The 23,821-nt window shown below is 43.1% G+C and overlaps 1 protein-coding gene across 4 annotated transcripts in view; it reads right to left on the bottom strand.

Moving 5' to 3' along the window:
- The window catches only part of rabgap1l (RAB GTPase activating protein 1-like), a 140,947-nt gene that overhangs the window by 35,241 nt on the left and 81,885 nt on the right, over window positions 1-23,821 (bottom strand). For all 4 annotated transcript variants that reach the window (XM_072659746.1, XM_072659747.1, XM_072659748.1 and 1 more), the window contains exons 14-17: window positions 10,195-10,308; window positions 8,074-8,148; window positions 4,363-4,488; window positions 3,236-3,379 (exon numbers count right to left, since the gene is read on the bottom strand). In XM_072659746.1, the coding sequence (XP_072515847.1) occupies window positions 3,236-3,379; window positions 4,363-4,488; window positions 8,074-8,148; window positions 10,195-10,308 (459 nt within the window). The remainder of the gene's footprint in view (window positions 1-3,235; window positions 3,380-4,362; window positions 4,489-8,073; window positions 8,149-10,194; window positions 10,309-23,821) is intronic.

Consider the following 23,821-nt stretch of genomic DNA (forward strand, 5'->3'; position numbering starts at 1 on the left):
GACTGTGAAATTAACCAGTTTTACCAGTATTTTACCAGTAACTCTGGTTTTATTTATTTCCCTTTGTTTATCTTATTAATTAATCCTTAATGTGTTCGTTTACACTCTTCATTTTCACTTACACTGAATTTATTAATTTGTTCATGATTTTAGTTGATTAAATATGTTTAAAGTTTAACGTTGTTTATTTTATATTTATTTATTTTTCCTACTTTCTTACAGTGCATTTTAATGACGTTTGAATCATGTTTTAATATTTTGTTTCTATCCTCTGGGAGTGGGTCTGGGATGCCTTTAATGGACAACTTCACTGTTGAGCCTTCTGGAGGTATGGTGGGCTTAATTCAGCAAACCACTGACGAAGGGACCAATCCCAGTTGTTTTTTTTAACTTCCTGTTATATTTCACTTCTCCTACGCTTCTCTCTTTAAATGTTCATTTGAATGATCCTTGTGTTTTGTCATTTGTGAAGCACTTTGAATGACCACAGTGTACAGAAGTAGAACTAAATGTGCCTTGCCTTTTAACCCGTCTATTTAAAATGCTACACTGGAAATGAGGGTCATCCTTATTGTACTTCTGAGTGAAAATAAATAATAAATAATAACTGATTTATTTCACTTTTCTAAGGTTTGACAAAGTCCAGACAAACTGCACCAATCATAAAAAAATAATGTTAAAAACATGAGAGTGTGTAATGTAAAAACTGAGAGAGGTTAAAAAATTAACTTTAATTTAGTGAACTAGACTCAAATACAAAACGGTAATTTTCTCACATTCCCATTGCAACGTCACCCTGAAGACTGTTAACAAAACAAAAAGGTAACTATTTGTAACTGATTACTGAGCTGTGTTGATTAATTCACCTATTTATTACTTTATTAAACCCTAAAGTTCCTTTAAAATCATGTAAATAAAATGGTGAGCACTATCCAGGCCTCCGCACAGTAGTGTTAATTAACCACACTGTTACTACTAACCCTTCCAAGCTAAACAATAAGAGAAGTCTATATATCCTCATATATATTCATTTGAATTATAATTAAATGTAAATAAATGTATTTCAATTGCAAGTAACGATGTAGAGTGAAATGTGTCCTCTGCATTTGAACCATCTGTGGCTCAATACACACACCAGCGCCTGGGGAGCAGAGAGGGTGAAGGGTCTTGCTCAAGGGCTCAATTTCGAACCCACAACCCTGTCATCAATAGCCTAGAGCTCTAATCGCTAAGCCACCGCTGCACAGATGAATCAAAAACACCCTAGATATCATACGAACAATATACTATAATATGTAATATATAAAACTGTTAATTAAAGATTTGCCTCATTTCATTAATCAGATTTATTTTTTTGATGCAAATATTTCTGTTGCATGTAGGCTGGATTCATCTGGTTAAAACTATCTGAAATTGTATTAAATTAATTGTATTTGCAATTGCAATTTACCCTAGTACCACATAGTATTTTGTTTTCAGGCCATATTTCTTTATTTTTAGAAATCCTGTGAAGAAACAACTATAATAATAAATACAAAAACAGCTCAAACCCCCTCACAATTTCAAGCATGCTGCAAAACCAGCCTAGCCTAGTTTATTTTATGTTGGGGGAATCGTCTCTGTCAAAGGCTTTTGAGAAAGCACAGAAATGTGTCCAGGGTGCCTCAAAACACATAAACAAGATGTTAAGTGAAGGTGGAGAGGCAGCTACACAACAAACGAGCCTCAAACAGAGAACAGAGGAACACACTGCAGATAAAGAGAGGGATAAATGATGGAGATAAGAGGAGAGAGAGTGAGAGAGAGGTGCTCCTAGACAGATCTCACAGATTCTTATCATGCGACTCATTGACTGAGACAGTCTGAGGAAACTTTTAATTGTCCTGCCTCAGGCTACCAGCACTTCCACTGAACGGCGAAGAAAAGACCAAAAAAGTAAAAAGCTCTCGGAGGAACGTAAAGACAAAAGCAGCAGAGCACGTCGTATAGAAGATAGAGAGCCAAGGCTAAGGGGGAAAAGGCTCTGGTGATTCTCCGAGAGACTTTAAAGCACCTCAGCTATGTGCCCTACAGAGCTAACCAACCTCACAGTGTGACTAAGCACTGATCAGCCATAACATTAAAACCACTGGCCAGTGAAGTGAACACCACTGATGATCTGGGTCTGCCTCATATTAGTCAGCGAGTGAACAGTCAGTTCTTGAAGGTGATGAAGGAGTTGAAGAAGGAAAAATGGACAAGCGTTTTGACAAGAACCAAACTGTGATGTTCTAGACAATGACTGGGCCAGAACATCTCCAAAACATCAGGCAGATCTTGTGAGCGTTCCCGGTATGCAGTGGTCAGTACCTACCAAAAGTGCTCCAAGGAAGGACGGCCAAGGAGCCTTTGATTGTCACAGATGCTCATGGAGGTCCCACCTCACAGCTTACAGGACTTAAAGGATCTGCTGCTAATGTTAGTCATGGCATCCAATACCACAGGACACCATGGAGTCCATACCTCGACGGGTCAGAGCTATTTCTTGTGAGGAGGCATGAGGGGGACCTACACGCTACACTATTAGGCAGGTGGTTTAAATGTTATTGCCAGTGGGTGATGGTGGTGTGATTAGACTGACATTTTAAGCTAATGTTTGATTCAATAAATGTAACATTTTCTTTAATGCCTATCTACACTATATGGACAAAAGTATTGGGACACCTAGGCGTTACACCTTCAGGATTGTTTATATGCCGTTCTAAACCCATTGGCATTAATCTGGAGCTGGTCCTCCTTTAACAGCAGCTCTACCAGCAGCAGCAGGTCTGGAGCTCTGCTGCAGTTACTGAGTCAGTTGGAGGCTTTTCTGCTCTCTGCTCTGAGCTCAGCACTCGGCCCTGACTCCGCTCTGTAACTTTACGTGGTCTGACAGACACTCTGTGGACACTGAGCTGCTCTCTGTGAGCTGTTCCTCCTAAACTCTTCCACTGTTCAATAATAACACCACTCACAGCTGATGGAGGAAGATCTAGGAGGGAGGAAATTTCACCAGCTGACTTGTTGTTGGTGGTGCAGCGGTGTCTCCTATTACATACAGAACCACGCTGGAGTTCAGTGAGCTCTTCAGAACCTCCCGTTCTTTCACTGATGTGTGGAAGAAAGACATTTGTGCATCTGCCACTGGAAAACCATTCCCATATAGGTGCATCCCTAAATGTGTTTATTCATGTAGTTGATGAAAGTGCTGGAGTACCTCACAGAGCAGCAGGTCTGTGATGTGGAAGACCATGCACAGGGGAAACTTGGCGGTGAAGAGCGTGAGGAACCACTGTGAGGCGTACATGTGGGCCTCCAGGTTCAGATCTTGGAAGTGCGACCACAACTCTGGGAGCTGCTCCTAAAGAGAACAGTGAGAAAAACACAGGTTAGAGATTCGCTGCTCCTCAGATTTCCACACCATGTAAAACACACCATGCCTTTGTGTTTTCCACTATAGGTGGTCTATTAGTCTAGCCTGCTTTTCTTTGGACTGCCGCTTATTTATACAAAAAGTGGAGATTTTCTGAGCGTCAGTGAGCAACTTAAAAGCCCCACTAAAAGCCATCTCCTCAATAAGCATCTTCCTATAAAGAGCCTTAAAACGAGTCTGAAAGAGGCTGAAAGTGACGAAAGGGAAAAGAATCTCTCTCTTGGCCTGATTTCTCTGTCTGATCAGAGGCTGAGTGGAGCAGAGACGAAGAAACAACAGCAGAGCTGCTTGAAATGGAGATTGCCCGAGATGGGAATTCTTCCAGAGAGCCTGTTGCTGTCCAGCATGGCTTCCACCACCTGTGTGTTTCCTTCCTTGGAGCGATCGATGCTAACACTCCAGTCGTGGGGGAGCTTATCAATACTAACTGTATTGGGCTGAGTGCTGAAGAGGCTCTAATTGCATTTCAGCACAAAATTAAAACCCTGTTCGCAGTCGAGTCGCTCTGATAGATTACAGGAGGGTGGTGTGAGGGTGGCTCCTCTTGGACGATACTTGTCCTGCAGGGTGAGCGTGAAAGTGTACTTCTGTCTCCAAGCAAGACCAGGTGATATCCAATCACATGGGACAGCAAGGCTGAAACAAGCAGGGGACTTTCAGGCTCTCACTAAATCACAAAGCCACTGAACATTTCAGCCAGCAGAAGAAGCACCTTCTAGAAGCAGGTTTTTACTTCGGGGGGTTGTTTCTGTATGTTGAGGGGTCGCCAGTAACAGAAGAAAGACAAAATATAAATGAAATTATATTTTTCATTTTAATAATTCTTAATTTAATTTTTAAAAATTTGAATAATTAAAATTTGAATAATTCTAACGCTGAACAGTGACAACCTCAACAGTTCATCAGTCTACCTGTATCAGGCGCTCCAGCTGGTAGAACTTGCAGTGCAGATCCTCAAAGTTGTTCTTGTAGAGATCCCGGAGTCCGTACTCATACATGATCTTCACCAACACGCAGAACGCCTGCTCCTCTGGCATCTACAATCACACAGGCTGTGTTTAGCATAGTCACCATATTCATACATACACACCCCTCTCTCTACACAGCTCTCAGCAGGTCTTTCAGTGAAGGGGGATTCTTCATGAGAATGTCAGTTTAATAATCAAAACTGTTACAGGTTCGGTCAGACGGGACGGGGGCTCTGAGACGAGACGGGGGCTCATAGACGAGGCGAGAGCTCTGAGACGGGATGAGAGCTCTGAGACGGGGAGAGGGCTCTGAGACGGGGAGAGGGCTCTGAGACGAGGAGAGGGCTCTGAGACGAGGAGAGGGCTCTGAGACGAGGAGAGGGCTCTGAGACGAGGAGAGGGCTCTGAGACGGGGAGAGGGCTCTGAGACGAGGAGAGGGCTCTGAGACGAGGAGAGGGCTCTGAGACGAGGAGAGGGCTCTGAGACGGGATGAGAGCTCTGAGACGGGGAGAGGGCTCTGAGACGAGGAGAGGGCTCTGAGACGGGGAGAGGGCTCTGAGACGAGGAGAGGGCTCTGAGACGGGGAGAGGGCTCTGAGACGGGGAGAGGGCTCTGAGACGGGATGAGAGCTCTGAGACGGGGAGAGGGCTCTGAGACGGGGAGAGGGCTCTGAGACGAGGAGAGGGCTCTGAGACGAGGAGAGGGCTCTGAGACGAGGAGAGGGCTCTGAGACGGGGAGAGGGCTCTGAGACGAGGAGAGGGCTCTGAGACGGGGAGAGGGCTCTGAGACGAGGAGAGGGCTCTGAGACGGGGAGAGGGCTCTGAGACGGGGAGAGGGCTCTGAGACGGGATGAGAGCTCTGAGACAGGGAGAGGGCTCTGAGACGAGGAGAGGGCTCTGAGACGGGGAGAGGGCTCTGAGACGGGGAGAGGGCTCTGAGACGGGGAGAGGGCTCTGAGACAGGATGAGAGCTCTGAGACGGGGAGAGGGCTCTGAGACGGGGAGAGGGCTCTGAGACAGGATGAGAGCTCTGAGACGGGGAGAGGGCTCTGAGACGTGATGAGAGCTCTGAGACGTGATGAGAGCTCTGAGACGGGGAGAGGGCTCTGAGACGGGGAGAGGGCTCTGAGACGGGGGAGAGGGCTCTGAGACGGGGAGAGGGCTCTGAGACAGGATGAGAGCTCTGAGACGTGATGAGAGCTCTGAGACGGGGAGAGGGCTCTGAGACGGGGAGAGGGCTCTGAGACAGGATGAGAGCTCTGAGACGTGATGAGAGCTCTGAGACAGGGAGAGGGCTCTGAGACGGGGAGAGGGCTCTGAGACGGGGAGAGGGCTCTGAGACGTGATGAGAGCTCTGAGACGGGGAGAGGGCTCTGAGACGGGGAGAGGGCTCTGAGACGTGATGAGAGCTCTGAGACGGGGAGAGGGCTCTGAGACGGGGAGAGGGCTCTGAGACGTGATGAGAGCTCTGAGACGAGGAGAGGGCTCTGAGACGGGGAGAGGGCTCTGAGACGTGATGAGAGCTCTGAGACGGGGAGAGGGCTCTGAGACAGGATGAGAGCTCTGAGACGTGATGAGAGCTCTGAGACAGGGAGAGGGCTCTGAGACGGGGAGAGGGCTCTGAGACGGGGAGAGGGCTCTGCGGCGAGGCAAGAGGGCTCTGAGACGAGGCGAGAGCTCTAAGACAGGATGGGGGCTCTGAGACGAGACAAGAGCTCTAAGATGGGACGGGGGCTCTAAGACGAGAGCTCTGAGACGGGACGGCAGCTCTGAGACGGGATGGCAGCTCTGAGACGGGACAGCAGCTCTGAGAGAGGTTCACAGATAAGAGCAGCTGTGTGAGAACTTTGAGATGGAGAGACTGAGATGAGATAAAAGACAAACAAGGGAAAGAGAGAGAGAGAGCAAACGAGAGACAGACAAGAGAGTGTGCGAGAGTGAGAGAACACTAGGGAGAATGGGAATGAGAAATAAAGTGAACGCGAGAGCAAAGAGTGAAAGAGAGAATGAGAGAACAAGTGTGAGTGAGAGAAAGCGAGAGAGAGCGAGAACACGAGAATGAAAGAGGGAGAGAGAAAGAGACAGTAGAGAGAGAGACTAAGTGAAAGAGAGAGAGAGAGAGAGAGAGATGTGTTACATAAAGGACTCGCGGTGGTCGAGAGGGAGAAACATGAGACATTGAGAAGAAGACTGTGGCCGGAGGATAGAGTGAGAGTGCGCGAGAGTGAAAGTGAGAGAGCTCTGCACTGTGTAAAGGGAGAGAAACAGAAGGGTAGAGTGAGATGTGCCACAGCGTGTGAGAGTGAGTGTCATAATGTGGTGAGTGAGCGTTTTGCCACAAGCCCAACGGAAAGCATCTGTCTGTCTTTTGTCAGTGGCAGAGCTGTAGTGTGAGTGTGTGTGTGTGTGTGTGTGTGTGTGAGAGAGAGAAAGAGAGAGAGAAAGAGAGAGGGAGAGAGCGCTAAGGTGGGTATTAAATCATGGAGACAGCGTGTGTGTCCAGGACTGAATGGGCTCCTGCAGGTAGACAGTCCGAGTCATTAATATTCCTGACACCTCCTGGGCTTCATGGGCAAGGCCGAGCGCTAACAGAGCCGCACTGCATAATGAAACCCCCTCAGATGCCAACTTCCACTGGAAGACCGAGGCTAAGCTGCTTTCCTGAGCTGGAATTTTCATAAAGTCTTAAATGTTTGACATCGTAATTCAAAAGCAGCCGAGAGAGAGAGCCTGCTTAGTCTTTAGGTAAGAGCTGTGTCAATGAAGTGTCAGTAGGAGGCGTTCGCTCCGTCACTACTCCCATAATTCCTCTCTCCTCTCCGCTGTTGTTTTAGACTGCTCTTAAAATGCCTTCATTTGCCTCTCCTGCATCTCCTTTCTTTTCATCACTGTGTTCTCCAACATCCGCCTTTCTCCTTCAAGTAACCTCCACACCCTGAAAATGTGCTAAATATAGTAAACTAGATGGACAAAAGTATTGGGACACATGCTTATTCACTGCTTCTTCTGAAATCAAGGGTATTAAAAGAGTTGGAATAACTGTCTCTACTGTCCAGGGAAGAAGACTTTCTACTAGATTTTGGAGGACCAGCATTGCTGTGAAGATTTAATTGCATTCAGCAATGTTAGTGTTAGTGAGGTCAGGATGTTGGATGGTGATCATCACCCCACCTCATCATCCCCAACTCCCCAGCTCCTCCACCATCATTCCAGAGAACACAGTTCTTCCACTGCTCCACAGCTCAATGCTGGGTGGCTTTATACCCCTCTAGCCCACGCCTGGCATTATTAGGCAGCATGGTGCTGATAGGTTCATGTTCACTATCTGCTCCAGAGAGTCCTATTCTATTGGCAGTACTTCTTCTCTACAGGGACTAGACAAGCTGTGTGTGCATTTGCATCACATCTGTATCAGCAATGGGTGCAACTTAAAGTAGCAGTAGAAGGGGTGTCCACAAACATTTGGACATACCGTATTGTACATTAGATGGCCAGTTGTTGATTTTACTGTCTAAAATATCCCAGATCTTCACACACGCCGTTGTTATAATACTATAATACTAGCTATGTTAAAGTGTGGACCAATGGACTCCTGTGAGGATGTTTAAAGGGTTAAAAAAAGATTCTTACTACAAAAAGGGAAGATTACTCACATGCAACAGCAGAACTGCAGCCAGGAACGACTGGCCTTGGCAATACCCAATCTCTTCATCATACACAGAGTACGCCTGCAGAAAGAAATGTCTAATTAATTAATCAATCTCAAATTTAACACAGGATTCAGACAGACTGTGCTCTAATTACGGTGGACATTTACTAAGTGCGGATCTCTAAAACACACACAACCTCTCCAGCATCCCAGCGTCAGAAGGAGCCTCTGTGTGCAGGCCCCCTTAATCTGGCACGAGCAATCAGGTGATGGAGAGCTTCTAACAGCTTCTTACCAAGGAGATTTAACATCAGCGAACAAAGCTGTATGTCCCTCTGTCTCCCGTTCCTCTTCTAAAGGTGCTTTACAAACAACTACCACTCCTCCTGCTTCATTTACTAAGAATTATCTGCAATAAATGATCTATAATATTCAAACATCCTCCACAATCCATCAGATAACCTTAATCGGGACGGAATAACTGTATGTCAGGGCGTAAATCTGTGTAAAAATGTGTCCGAAAATACTGAATCATGATTTTATTAGATGATTTTGGTGCAGAACGATTATTTTAAAAGCACTGAATAAATAAATAAATAAATACAGACAATAAACCAACACAACACAACAGTCTCTTAATATTTCTTAATAATAATTTTGAATATTTGAAAGTTGGGAACGGTGATAATAATGTTCAGTGCAGCTGAAGTCTTATGCAAACGTTCAGGCTCTCCTGCTCAAAGAACCTGTTACGTTAATGTTGCAAATGTAATATGAATAAAACTTCTACAGGAACCTTCCTGCATATTTTAGACCCGATTTGAATTTATTTACTGAATTTAATAAATTAAATAAAATGTTAAGAAATCTAATAATAATAATATTAAACACATTTGACATTACTGTTTATGTTTTTTATGTTTATTTTTATTAATTCATTATAAATAAAGAGTAATTGTGAGAATTTCCCCACTGCGGGACTAATAAAGGATTATCTTATCTTATCTTATCTTATCTTAATTGTGCATTAATGTACATAACTGTGGCTTAGTACATAACTTAGGATTAGACCTATTTACAACTATATCATCAACTATACATGAAATCTGACAAGCAGTGCCGCCTAAACTTAGTATAAGACTGTATATAACGGGACTGATTATTTTTTAGGGTCTGACCTAAAACAGTACGGCCACCAGAAATAACACTCTGAACACAAAGTGCTCCATGTAGCACCTTATATATATATTTAATCGATATTTCGCTGCTGTCCAATAGAAAAAACATGTATCTCAGTTCCATCATCTGAACCCTGTAGCTGCTCTGTATACTGTGTAAATAACTCCAGAAGAATTGACCAATAGAAATGTTCTTGGCTTGGAATAAATCGTTGTACATGTTTAAGAACTTTTTTTCTTAACCATCTTCTGGACATTCACCATTTTGGAGGTTGGTGATTAGATGCAGTGTTATTGTTCTATTATCATGAACTAATAGTCAAAGTCAAGTCAAATTTATTTGTATAGCTTTTACAGCTGTTGCCGTTACAAAGCAGATTTACATAATTAGTAATTAGTAAAACACAGAAAAAAGAAAAAAGAAATAACATAAAAAGACCCCCAGTGAGCATAGCCAATAGCTTGTGCACTGTGTACCTCATCTGTAACATCACACCACCTCCCCAAACACACACACACTGCACCCTGCACTCACTACTACAGTCACACACTGCACCCACAAAGACTTTCCCCCACCCACCCACACTACACCTGAACTCACACCCATCCAGTGCCTTTTATAAATATATCAAACCTGTGCATTTCACTGCTTTCACCAGAGCAGTAGTGTAAATAGAGTGTGTGTTTATGGGTGTGTGTGTGTATAGTATAAATGAATGTGTAAATATTCTGTATTTTCTATTTTGTTGTAATACTGTGAGGGACGATGCACCCAAGTTCTTCACTCACCTTCACACCTGTGTAACGTGACACGACAATAAAAGTGATTTGATTTGATTTGATTTGATATACATGTTTCTGACTTTCTCAGTGTCGTCAGTATATCTAGAACGGCACGTATCTTAAAAAACCCAGTGCAGTCGAGTGCAGTCAGCAGTTCTCCTCACCTTACAGATCTTGTAGAGGGAGTCTTGTCCATCACCGTCTGAGTCCTTGAAGTAGTCATGAGCAGGAAAGGTGCGGTGGATGTCTCTGGTGATGACTCCCTCCTGAGCAGAGTCCTGGAAGCACAAAACAGAAGAGAAACGACTGTAGGTTTGTGCTTTACAGTGCGGACACATACACATACAGTACACACACACACACACACACACACACACACACACACACACAGTGTTTTCATTGTACACACAGCTCCCTAACCCTTTAAAATCAAGTCCATCATATTTGACACATATTTAAAGGTAAAGGTGCACGTATTTGTCACTGTACAGCGAAATGTGTCCTCTGCATTTAACCCATCTGGTAGTGAACACACACTCACACACACACACGTGTTAGGGGCAGTGAGTACACACACACACCCAGAGCAGTGGGCAGCCAACTCTAGCGCCCGGGGAGCAGAGAGGGTAAAGGGCCTTGCGCAAGGGCCCAACAGTGGCAGCTTGCCGAGCCCGGGAATCGAACCCACAACCCTGTTATCAATATCCCGGCGCTCTAACCGCTGAGCCACCACTGCCTTTTTGAGGCATCTGCAACATCAGTTTGATATTAATAATAATTATATTAGATAACTAATAAATAACAATAATAATATGTAATAAATGAAATAAATAATAATGAGGGGTTTGTTTGTTTTTTTTTGTTTTGTTTTTTCTATTTGATTTATTTATTATATATTTTTTTAATAAAGCCTGCTGTGAGCAATGAGTTCCTGATATTTTAAATACAACATACAAAAAAAATTCATGTATGCAAAGTCTTATATCATGTATTTTTTAAAATACAGTACTTGGTCAGAAGGTCAAATAAACATTTTAAAGGATTAGGACTTTTTCCTACTTGACGGCTCAGGCTTGAAAGGGTTAAACATGGTAACGGGGGCACAAGTGAATCCCACCTTGCAGTCCTCATTCAGAGCACCATATTTAACAAAACCACCTTTCCTCCACGCAGCAGTGTGCTGTCCCGGAGCTGACAGCTGAATGGCTCGGGTGAAATGTCTTTTGTCAATAAAGCGAAAGAGAAAGCGCGAGGGAGCGCGAGAGCGAAGAAAAGACCTTCAGGAGGAGAATAAAGCTTTGTGGAGTGTTTACTCAGACTGATGGAGAGAGAAGCATGGTGGAGCTTCTCCTTTCAGTCTGCTGCGTTACACAGCTCCGCGGTGGAGAAGGAAGAGCACGGTCTTTACTGGATTAGCAGCAGATCACTCTCCCTGCTTTAACACCTCACCTCTGAGATCAAACACACTGATGATGTTCCAAGTAAATTAGAAAACAAATACATACGTTTTATATATATTTACAGTCATAGCAGAACATTATGACCACCCTGCTTTGGAATGAACTCGGCCCATTCCATCAGCTGCACTGACCGTACAGGAGCACTGTGTAGGTCTACAGTTCCAGACTGTATCCATCTGTTCCTCTGCAGACTCTGTTATCCACCTCCTTTCATTCTGAAAACGAGTATTAGAGACCTCAGTCACAGACACCAATGAGACCTGCAAGTGTCTGGTCCAAATGTTTATGGACACCTCTTCTAAGGAGTGCATTCAGCTACTTTATGTTGCAGCACAGATCAACATGAACCTATTGGCTCCATGCTGCCTAATAATGCCAGGCGTGGGCTAGAGGGGTATAAAGCCCCCCAGCATTGAGGAGCTGTGGAGCAGTTGGGATAAGTTGGGGATGATGAGGTGGGGTGGTCATCATCATCCAGCATCCTGACCTCACTAACACTCATGTCGCTAAATGCAATGTAAGTAGAAAAAAGTCAAAAGTCTTCTTCTCTGAACAGTAGAGAAAGTTACTCCAACAAAAGCTTTTTAATACCCTTGATTTGAGGAGAAACAATAAATTAGCAGGTGTCCAAATACTTTTAATGGATGTTTAATGTATAATAAGAGTTCTTTCCGAATAATTTAGAGCATTTCTATTGGTCTGTGCATCCAGAATTATTTATACAGTGTACAGAGCTAAACAATTATAGATTGATTGAACTTTACTCTGAACCAGAAGTGCACAAAGTAGCATAGGTAAAATTACAACATTTTATGTATATATTTATATATTATATAATATATAACTTAATAAAATAAATAATAATCAAGCCACCTACTCCTTATGCTGACAGTTCATCATGACAAATCCTCCAGTTTAGTTAAATCTGAGAGCTTTTAAAAAACGTGCGTGTGTTCAAAAAATCTGATTAACAGTGGGTCTAATCTGGAGTATATATGATTGGATAGTTTGCTCCAACAGCACACAGGATGGACCACGCTTAGGTGAGAATTCTTTAATCTGTGTATTCCAAGGGCACAGATACTGACATACTGAACTGAAGTAGAGGAGAGAAAGTTTCAGGTAAAGCTGATGAGAGTTTCTATCCACCCCCTGGCTTAGCCTTAACTTCAGTGGATCGGGGGAAAGTTAATCCCTTTTTCAGGACCATATTTTGGCATCAGTTAGAGAATAAAATCTGTCAGTCAGATCATGTCCTTGTCCTAGACTTGAATAAATGGACCACCAGGGAGGATCTCCGAGCGCTCCCGACCTTCTTTTAGAAAGCAGTCATTTCATTTCATTTACATTTGCTGTGAGTAAAACAAATTCCAAGCATATTTAAGCATTTCATCATAATGCATTATTCCTTTAAGCTTTCTGCTGCAGGCTCAGCAACTCCTGCATTCAGTGCATGCCTTCTGAATGCACATAAAATACAGCAGCAGATTTGAAATGCACTCTGCATGTTTTAATATGGGATTAACACGCTGACCGTGACGAGCAGGCCTCTTTCAGCAGGCAGAAATAAGTCTAAATATAATTGTGTGGTTGTAGAAGCAGGCAATCATGAAGCGAGTCAGCATTTGAAGAACATGATGGTGAGCATAAATAGACTTTCTGAAGCCTGGCGGTTCGGGGTGCTTGGGACTAGTTCCAGTGAGCTCGTTTGAGAGAGTCTAATCTACACCAAAACGCTTCCTGGAGGAGGGCCGGCCAGAATGAGCTCTGGAAGGCACAGACTGTAGAGCTACAGATAAAGGGCCACAGCTCTGACAGATGAGCTTCACACACACACACACACTCCCAGTGTGACAGATACACGGCTGCCACTAGCCATTTGTTACTTAGCATAAGACTGAGCTGGAACCAAAGCCTGGGAATGAATGACATTCAATTGCATGTAATTGAGTGAAAGTGAAATGAGTGTAATGGGCATCTATCCACAACCTTCTCCTCCAAAGCAGACACATACAAACATGCCACCTGAAAGGAATTATGGCAAAGATGGAGACAGACGCACGTCGTGTATTAGGATAAGCTTAAAAACACACCTTCAATGGTCAATATCTGTTTCTTCAATAGACCGCCACGATCAGAGCTGCAGAACTGCCTCAAAGGGAGTGTCCCTCATCTGCCAGTGCTTATATACACTACTTAGCATCACAATCAATGGTATTCATCAGAAGCGAGTAGTCTTTGAAGGACACTCCATTTTCCTAGCTACCATCAGGGCCTCCTGAGGTCATCCCCACAATTACCTCCATAGATAGTCCAGGGCAGTGAAGAGGAGGAGAACAGAACATCTGATCTTCCATGAGTGGGTATTTATCCCAGCATGTGCTTCTTCAACACTACAGTACTTGTTTGCAGGGTCATGGTTTTTATCTATATGTCCCCATATACATGTATCTATTAGGGGTGCACCAATCCGATACTAGGATTGGATATCGGTCCCGATACTAACAAAATTAGCTGGATCGGGTATCGGATAAATGGTCTGATCCAAAGGGCCGATCCATTCACGAACGCGGCGGTATTCTAGGCTTAATAACCCAGGTTCAGAGTAACCTAGATACATCATACACATATCATCAACTATACCGTCATCAACTATCAGTGAGTAATCCAGCTCGTCTTCCATATAAGGAGACCCGAGACTGGAGGAGCTGCTTTAGTGAGTTTAGACAGAAATCCTAGCCCAGACAGCACTGTGCCGAGGTCCAGCACGGTTATTCATTTAGTGACCAATAAACAGAAACTGGATTTATTAATATCTGTGTTCATTTGTCATCGTTTGTTTTACAAAGTTAGCAAAGTAATGATTACCTCAATCCTGGTGCCTTAAGTCTCTTCTAGATAGTCAGGTATATGGTTTATTAATTCAACAATGGTATTGGATCTGTATCGGGTATCGTCGGAACAGAAAAAGATTGATCGGTGCATCCCTAGTATCTATAATCCCTAGATGCATCTATATACATACATCCTCATATATGTCTGTGTATCCCCTATACACATCTTTATATTCCTTATACACACACATTTACAGAACTACATTTCCCTAAGACACACCTATGTACATATATCTATATTACCTATACATACAGATATACAGATCATCCCCCCCAACAGGAACCTAGATACATCTTTATTTCCCAATGACACATCTATTTACATTTATACATCCCCTACACTTCTGTATACATCTTCATATTCCATAGACATATCTATATACATCCATGCATCCCATTTACACACCTACACAGAAACAATACATCCCCTATACACACCTACATACGTATATATATAAGCCCTAAACACATCTATGCATCCCATATAAGCACACCTATAAACATGTAAACATTCCCTAGACACGTCTATATGCATCCATTAAATGCCATACACATCTATGTATCTGTGTGCATCTATGTATCCCATACACGCACCTATATATATATATATATATATATATATATATATATATATATATATATATATATCACCTAAATACATCTATATACATCTACACAGCCCCTCTACACCCCTACATTACTATACATCCCCTATACATACCTATGTACATCTATGCATCCCCTATACATACCTATGTACATCTATGCATCCCCTATACACACCTGTAAACATGCATATATATACCCTAAATACATCTATATATCTCTATGCATCCCCTATACACACCTACACATAAACTATACATCCCCTATACACACCTATGCGCATCTCTGCATCCCCTATACACATCTATAAACATGTGTTTATATACCCTAAATACATCTATATCATCTATGCATCCCTTATACACACCTATAAGCATGTTTATATATACCCTAAATACATCTATATCATCTATGCATCCCCTATACACACCTATAAACATGTGTTTATATACCCTAAATACATCTATAGCCATCTATGCATCCCTTATACACACACCTATAAGCATGTTTATATATACCCTAAATACATATATAGCCATCTATGCATCCCCTATACACACACACACCTATAAACATGTGTATATATACCCTAAATACATCTATATCCAGCTATGCATCCCCTATACACACCTATACATAAACACACCTATAAACATCTTAATATCTCCTAGACATCTATGTGCATCTATGCATCCAATATACACACATACTCAGAAACTACATCCCCTATACACATCTATATACATATATACAACCCCTACACACATCTATGCATCCCCTATACAACCTACACAGAAACTATACATCCCCTATACACACCCATATATCCCCTAAATACATCTCTGTGCAGCTATGCATCCCCTATATACACCCCTATACATCTATATGATGCCTAAACACATCTATGTACACACCTATAAAGATCTAAATATCCCCCAGATGCGCCTATGTATGCATCCCATATACACACCTACATATCCCCTAAATACATCTATGTGCATGCATCCCCTATACAACCTACACAGAAACTATACATCCCCTATACACACCCCTATACATCTATATGACGCCTAAACACATCGCCATGTACACACCTATAAACATCGAAATATCCCCCAGACGCGTCCATATGCATCCATGAGTTCCCATACACAACTACATACTGTACCTCCTCTATACCCGTCTCTGCAATAAGGGGTTGTAATATCATCATCTTGCTTCGAATGCAGCAACTGTGTCTTATCTTTCTCACCAAAAAAGCAAAGGAAAAAAAAGCTGCTGACAAAAATGAAGGATCCAAGAAAAGAAAGTCTGATGCAACCATTACAGGCTTCTGTCTACATGTAGACACAGGATTTTTAGGGTTGCAGATTTCAACAAAGCTTCCATCTAACCTCAAGAGGCACATATCTAGACAACTGAACTGTTTGGCTTTTACTCAGAACAACTCCCAATGTCACGGATTAGATTTAAGAAACGCCCAGGGAGGGAAACTCGGATCGCAGCACTACGGCTGAAAGATGATCCAGCATCCAGAGATAGGAGAAGGCAGCGTCTCCAATGCAGGAGTTTCTAAAAGTAAATATGCTTTATTACGACCATTTTAGCAGAAACCACAAAAACGGCCTTAAGATAAACAACTCCGGACAACTCTGACACCTGCTTTGATCCACTGTGCCGTTAGCGATTAGCTACTCCGAGCAGAGAGGCGTCATTTAACACCAGACGCAGGCGGCCAAAATCTCTCCGACAGGCCGAGTTATAAACAGTTTGATTCAATTAACGGTTTGTGTCACTGCAAATCAAAAGCGTCATCAGTCAACTAACTCCAGAGAGGGAGGGACAGGCCTCTCCTCTCCGCTCACCTGTATCGCTTCATTCCCAGTCCCCCAGCTTCACTAATTACCCTTATCAAAGAGCAGCCGGCTGGACAGGGGAATCGGAGGGAATAATGGAGAAGTGAATGATTTATTGGTGGGTGATTCTTTTTTCTGTCTGAAAGACTTCAGAGAAACAAAGAAGTTCTACAGAGACAGAAATCTCACAGTTCCGCAGCATCAGAGCTGTGCTGTTTATTATGGTACCCTGACTCACTGCTCCATCATCTGCTGAATGTGGGTCGCGTACATTGTACGATGAAAGGCAACGTGCGTGTAAAACAAACAAACAAACAAACAAAAGGCAGGCTGATCAGCCATAACATTAAAACCATCTGCCTACTATTGTGTGGACCCTTTGGAGCTCTGATGCACTGATCTGTAGTATTGCATTTACACACATACACACGTCTATATAACCCCTAAACACATCTATGCATCCCTATAAACATGTAAATATACCCTAGACATGTCTATATGCATGTATCTGTGTGCATCTATGTATCCCATATACACACCTATATATATATATATCACATAAATACGTCTATATTCATCTATACAGCCCCTCTACACCCCTACATAGAAACTATACATCCCCTATACACACCCATAAAGATGCGTATATATACCCCAAATATATCTATGCATCCCCTATACACACCTACACATAAACTATACATCCCCTTTCCACACCTATAAACATGTGTTTATATACCCTAAATACATCTATATCCATCTATGCATCCCCTACACACACCTACACATAAACTATACATCCCCTATACACACCTATGCGCATCTATGCATCCCCTATACACACCTATAAACTGATCTGTAGTATCGGGCAAAAAGACTAACATCAGCAGCAGATCCTTCAAATCCTGTAAGCTGCGAGGTGGGCCTCCATGAGCATCAATGAGCCATGGGCACCCATGACCCTTGGATCTCCTTCTTTGCAGCACTTTTGGTAGGTGCTGACCACTGCAAATCAGGAACATCCCACAAGACCTGCCTGATGTTTAGGAGGAGGATGTTCTGACCCAGTCATTGTCTAGAACATCACGTCAGTTTGGTTCTTGCTCTTGTCTCAGATTCTTACGCTTGTCCATTGTTTTTCAAGACCTAATATATCCACCCTGGACAGGAGCCACTGGGAGCAGATCATCAGTGCCCTGCACTTCACCTAGCTGTGATGTTAATCAGACTCCTGCATGTTTATAAAAACAAGCTTATGAATAGCAGCAGAATCTGGACGCGAAACCCCGTATATGTGCTTAATCTTCCATGTAGCTCCTTTAACGGAAGGGTCACCAGAGGACTTTAGCTGATGGAGCATGAGGAGGAGGCTGAAAAACGGGCAAAGAGGAAGGAGCGGCATAGGAGCTAAAAGTGGAAGAGAGGGAAGGGGAGGAAGGCGGGCTGCAGAGGAGAGAGTCTGTTGTCTTCAGTCGGATTCCGCAGCGAGGGACAAAGAGCAGGCAGATGGCTGAGTACGTCTCACACTTCACCCATGGGCTTCTGCCACCACTCGGAAAATTAGAGACGGTTAGCGACCTATAAAAAGACTCCCTCGCTGCTGCGGCTGGCCGCTGAGGAGCTGTGTCGGAGCGGCACAGCAGTGATGGACAAAACCCCCGGGTCAGTTCTGTTTCATCCCAGATTGAAACTGTGACATGATCGACCTCAAATAACACTGACGAGAGATCAGATTAAAAGAGGGCACTGGACACTGGGCCCTCTCAGCCAGAATCAATATGCTAGACTAAAGGCAGGCAGTGGCCATCACAGTGTCCACAGGATAAGGATAAAACCTTGGAAATGGTGACCATGAAAGGACTCTCACACTACGTAGCTCCACCGATCAGCCATAATAACACTGATGATCTGGTTCCAGTGGCTCCTGTCAGGGGGTGGATCTATTAGTCAGCATACCAGCATATATATATGTTCTAGATTGACTGGGTCAGAACATCTCCAAAACATCAGGCAGGTCTTGTGGGGTGTTCTCTCCCGGTATGCAGTGGTCAGCACCTACCAAAAGTGCTCCAAGGACGGCCAAACCAAGGGTCAGGGTTGCCCAATGCTTACTGAAGCTTATGGAGGCTCCACCTCACAGGAGCAGGACTTACAGGACTCAACAGATCTGCTGCTCAAGTCTTGGTCTTGGAGGCCTGCAGTCCATGCCTGAAGTTGTGTCTTAAAGCTGAAATGAGTGTGACATGCTGGAAGCGTGTGATATGTGTATTTGCTGACTGTTACAGATTACAGTGCTGGGATTAACGAAATGCATATGGAACGCAATCCAGGCGGCCAATCAGCAGTCCACAGTTTAAAAACAAGAATGCTTATTGGCTCCTGATGGTGACAAGACTTAGTTCTTGGCTATTGAAAGTGGGTATTAAATGGCATGGATCTGTGTGATACTCTGGAGTAGGGCTGGGCAATGAATTGAAAACTAATTGAATACGTCTTCAGAAGCACTAATCGATGTAATCTTGCCTATGTTGATTATTTCTTTATTTGTATATATATTTTTTCAGTTAGTTTTTTTTTTAAAGGTACAGGCATTTTTTACACCCTTTAAATCATACTACTGCGTCTGTAGTCGCATGACTCCGCCCATGTTGTCCAGTTTGCAACATGGAAGCAACATGGAGAACTCAAACACTGAGCTAACTGAGCTATTCAAGCAGTTTATATAATCATTCATTTATTACAACTGAGGTAAAATTGTCAATGGATCGCAATATTGATTTGAGGTCATATCATCAAGCACAACTCGTCAGCCTTTAAATAATTGGGTACCATGAAAGGTACTGAATTTCGACAGTCAGCTATTTAGCCTTTCGGTTTTTTAGACACATTCACATAGAAATGATAAGAAGTAGACTGCTTTTATGAATAAGGCACAAGCCAATCAGAACAGAGATCATTTGCATATTGCTGTTGTCCATTAAAAAACATTAAGTATCTGCAGTTTTCTTCATGGTTCGAACCCTGTGTGGATAATTCTGGACGAACGGACCAACAGAAATGCTCTAAATGACGTCCACTCAGAGTTTAGAGCATTTCTGGCATCTCCTGTAAAGTCATCATTTAGGAGATACAGTTTTAATGGACGAATGACAATTTGTACATCTTAAGGGTACAGTAAAATCCTAAGGGATGAAGAGACAGGCTGGAAAATAGTTGTGTTTAAGCCAATTAGGACTATGGTTGGTACGTAAGTCTACACAAATTTCATAATTAAGACTTTATAAAACACAATAAAAAATGCAATATTGCTACAATAAACACAATATAAGCCCTTTAAAATTCCATATAGAGGACATATAGAGGACTTTTTTAAGAATCTATGTACCCACTATCATACCACAAAAACATCATAAGCAGACTGGGAAAGCAAATTCAACACAAAAAGGATTCCATACGGCCCCTTTAATGCACTGTGGATCTACTTTTACCGTGTTTTTTTATTTTTTCCTTTTTGCAGATCAGGTATATCTAATAATAGCTGATCTTCTGCGTGTAGGAAAGCACACCTGGGGAGATATCACTGCCATATTTGTAGTGTTGTGCAGAGCAGAAATGCAGACACTACATGAGGGAAAGTCATGAAAGTACTGTACTTCTGCATTACTGCTGAATTACTGCTTTTCCGGCTTCACAACACATCCTGTTACTGCACTGTGAAGCACACGGTACAGTGGACGGTCGTTATTTCAATTCCCCCAACGTTAACAGAGCTACAGTTCTGTCTCAGGCAGGGCTGATCTTTCTCACGAAGGTCATCATCATCTCATAAGTGCTTGTGATGACCTAGTTTTGTTTCTGCAGGGTTTGGGAAAAGCCGCTCTGCTTGAAGCATCAATCAACGCACAGCCACTTAGTGTCCATATATTCCCCTCATCACCACTTAATGGCACTATAAATAAGCGCTTGCTGAATCAGCCGGGCTGTTACGCAACTGCTGGCCATATTAAGGCCTGTGTTAGGCCCCAGCTACATCTCGCTGGGTGAGTGGCGTGCAGATGTGCAGATGTGTCAGGAGGCAGCACTCGCCTTCAAGACCAATCCAGGGATATTTCAATGGATCAGGTTTTGGCTATTTTTTTAAGCCTGGTTCAGATCTGATCCTTTGTTTTTACCACTCTGTTCTAGACGAGCGCCCTCTGATGTCCTCAATGCACCATTAACAGGCATTCCTGCGTCCCGTACAACACACTAATACTATAAGTCATAGACTATATAGTAATCTTAATAGTGCGGGAGTGGCAGGATAGTGCACTAAATATTAAGGTACTAACCCATTTTTCACTAACAGGAAGTTATAATGTGTTGCTATGCCAACGCACATCCCTGCAAGTTCTCCTGACTGTGCTGCCGCTGCACTTGCCTTGTTATCCGACAGATGTGAGTAGCTCCTCCCTTTCCGCTTAGCATTGCACGGAGTCTGCATTGTGAATATTTGAGTGTATGGATCAGGGGCTCTGCTCTGCTCTGTTCGCGTGCTGAAACCGTGTGGTTATGGTGGCTCCTGCGGGTTCCTCTACAAGTGGGTGCGTGCAGAGAGGGCAAGGATAAGGAGGGAGGCCCCTAATTGCTGCTCAAGGGGACATTCACAGAGACAGCATTAGTCAGCACAGGAGAGAGAGAGAGAGAGAGAGAGAGAGGCAGGGGCAGGTGACCTATTTAGGGCGACCGGGAAGAAAAAGTGCTGATGTAGCAGAGCGGCTGCGGCCCTGCGGATATACCCCCCCCCACAACCCCTACACCCCGCCTCCCGTGCTCTGGAACGAGCTGACAGCATAGAGGGTGGGGGAGAGGGGACATGATGGGTACAGGGGGTGGAGGCTGTGTGCTCTTTTAGCCTCTGGTCTTTCGCTCAGGTAGGGGCAGGAGACACTGCAGTGACGCTGCTGCAGTGTGAGGTGAGGTCACACTGGACGAAGGTATGGAATAAAGCAGAGTGTATTCAGGGGGAAGAAAAGCCACTTTTAATCCCACTCTCTCTCTCTTTCACTCTCTCACGCTCTCTCACGTAACACAGCTAGAGCCACTTTCACACTCAGAACCCGGGATAACACCAGGCTACTTCTAAAGGTAGCGTTGGGTCAGGGCAGCACTTCATATGAATCATTTGTCAATAATGTAAAACACCCAGAAATGTCAAATTTATAATAATAAATTAAATTAAGCAATAGCATTTTTATTAATAATGTAAAACTTATACTTATTAATAATAATACTTATTAAAAAAACAATAATCAATGCAATAATTATTGGGTTTTATTAACATTTCATTTTGGTTATTCATAATAGTTTATTACATTATTTGGAATTGACTGATTTTGTTATAATCTTGTTAAATATCTGGGGCTACTACATAAATATTGATTTTATTACATATTCAAACTGATTTGTAATGCTTTATTGGGAATTTATTGCAGTAATTTCCAGTTGATCATTTTGTAATCTTAATACATGATTACATAACTGAGCATGTATGACATTTATGACTGGGTTAAGTCCAAAATTATGCTTAATTTCTGAGATCTAGTACATAAATAGGGAATTTATCACATATTCAGATTGACTATTTGTCATTTCTGATTACAGTAGTTGGACTGCTGTTCGGACACTCAGGGGAAGTGACATTATTGGGGAATCATTACAATAGTGCTTCAGAATTACTTTAGGGATGCACATGTTCGAACCTCCCATGAACGTCCTGTTAAACAGCACAGATGTCCAGAGCTTTAAAAGCACCTTCATTTCTGAATCACTCGTATGTATGAAAGGGGCTTAGGTAAAATATATTATTTTAAAGAGCCTCAAAATACCAGCAGCTGCTAAAATAGAACAAAACTATTGTAAATGAGACTCACAGCGACATAATTGGGACTGCACTGTTCCATAATTATATGTACTGTAACAGGCTCATCAGTTAAACAGTCTGAACATGTGTTTTGTAACCGCACCTAAAATCTGTCCTACCACAGTAACACAGGCGGCGCTGCGCTGTACGATGGATATTGGCAATATCTCACAGTATAGCCGGACTTCTGGAGCGGTACTGTGGAAATAACAGGCGTATCATGCTGTTGCTTTGGTTACAGTGTTGGCTATTTCTGTGAGCTGGATTTTTAACAGCAGTGAAGCGCTGAAGCTGGAACTCTGTCACACTATGGGGTTGATCACAATGGTGTGTGATTGAGTGTTTACTGGGTCGGCTCTGTTTTTCCCCCTCTCTCGACATCTACTTTCTCTCCCTCTCTCTCTCTGTCGCGGTCTCTCTCGGTATCTCTCTCCCTCCAGCAAGCATGAAAATGAAATGTTACTTTGAGTGCTGCCTCATAAATGCCGGGTTACTGACAAATAGTATTCATAAATAAACCGAGCAACACACGCTGCGCAGGGTAATTCAGCCCCAAACACCCGGAACGCCTGCCACCGCGCAACCCAGTCCGAGTGGAGGGAGTAGAACAAAACACAAAATGAAAAAGTCAACAAGACAAAGACGCACTTTCATCTTTTAAGAGTTTCACAGAATAATTGTTAAAGTAAACCCACTGCCAGGCTGCCTGCGGTGGGCATCACCAAACACTGCAGTGCACCGACGGTCAAGAGGCAAACACTGTGAGGTCTGGACCTGTCCGAACTGCCCCTGTGCCCTTCAGACCCACCGGCCTGAGGAGAGATCGGACACAGCGGACAACAAACAGAGGTCACTCGCGTTTGGGCCTGTTAATGTCTGAGCAACTAATGAGTCGACAAAGATTTATCACAATTTGATTTGTTACAAACATACTCAATGTACAAAGTACACAAATGGATGATGTACTTTTTAGGTTTAAAAATGGCATACTATGCAACAATATCAGAATCAATGGTATGAAATCTCTTCTACATTTCCAATGCAGATGCATCCATTCATCCACCCACCCATTC

Source organism: Salminus brasiliensis, chromosome 17 (genome assembly GCF_030463535.1).
Source record: "Salminus brasiliensis chromosome 17, fSalBra1.hap2, whole genome shotgun sequence".
Classification (NCBI taxonomy): Eukaryota; Metazoa; Chordata; class Actinopteri; order Characiformes; family Bryconidae; genus Salminus; species Salminus brasiliensis.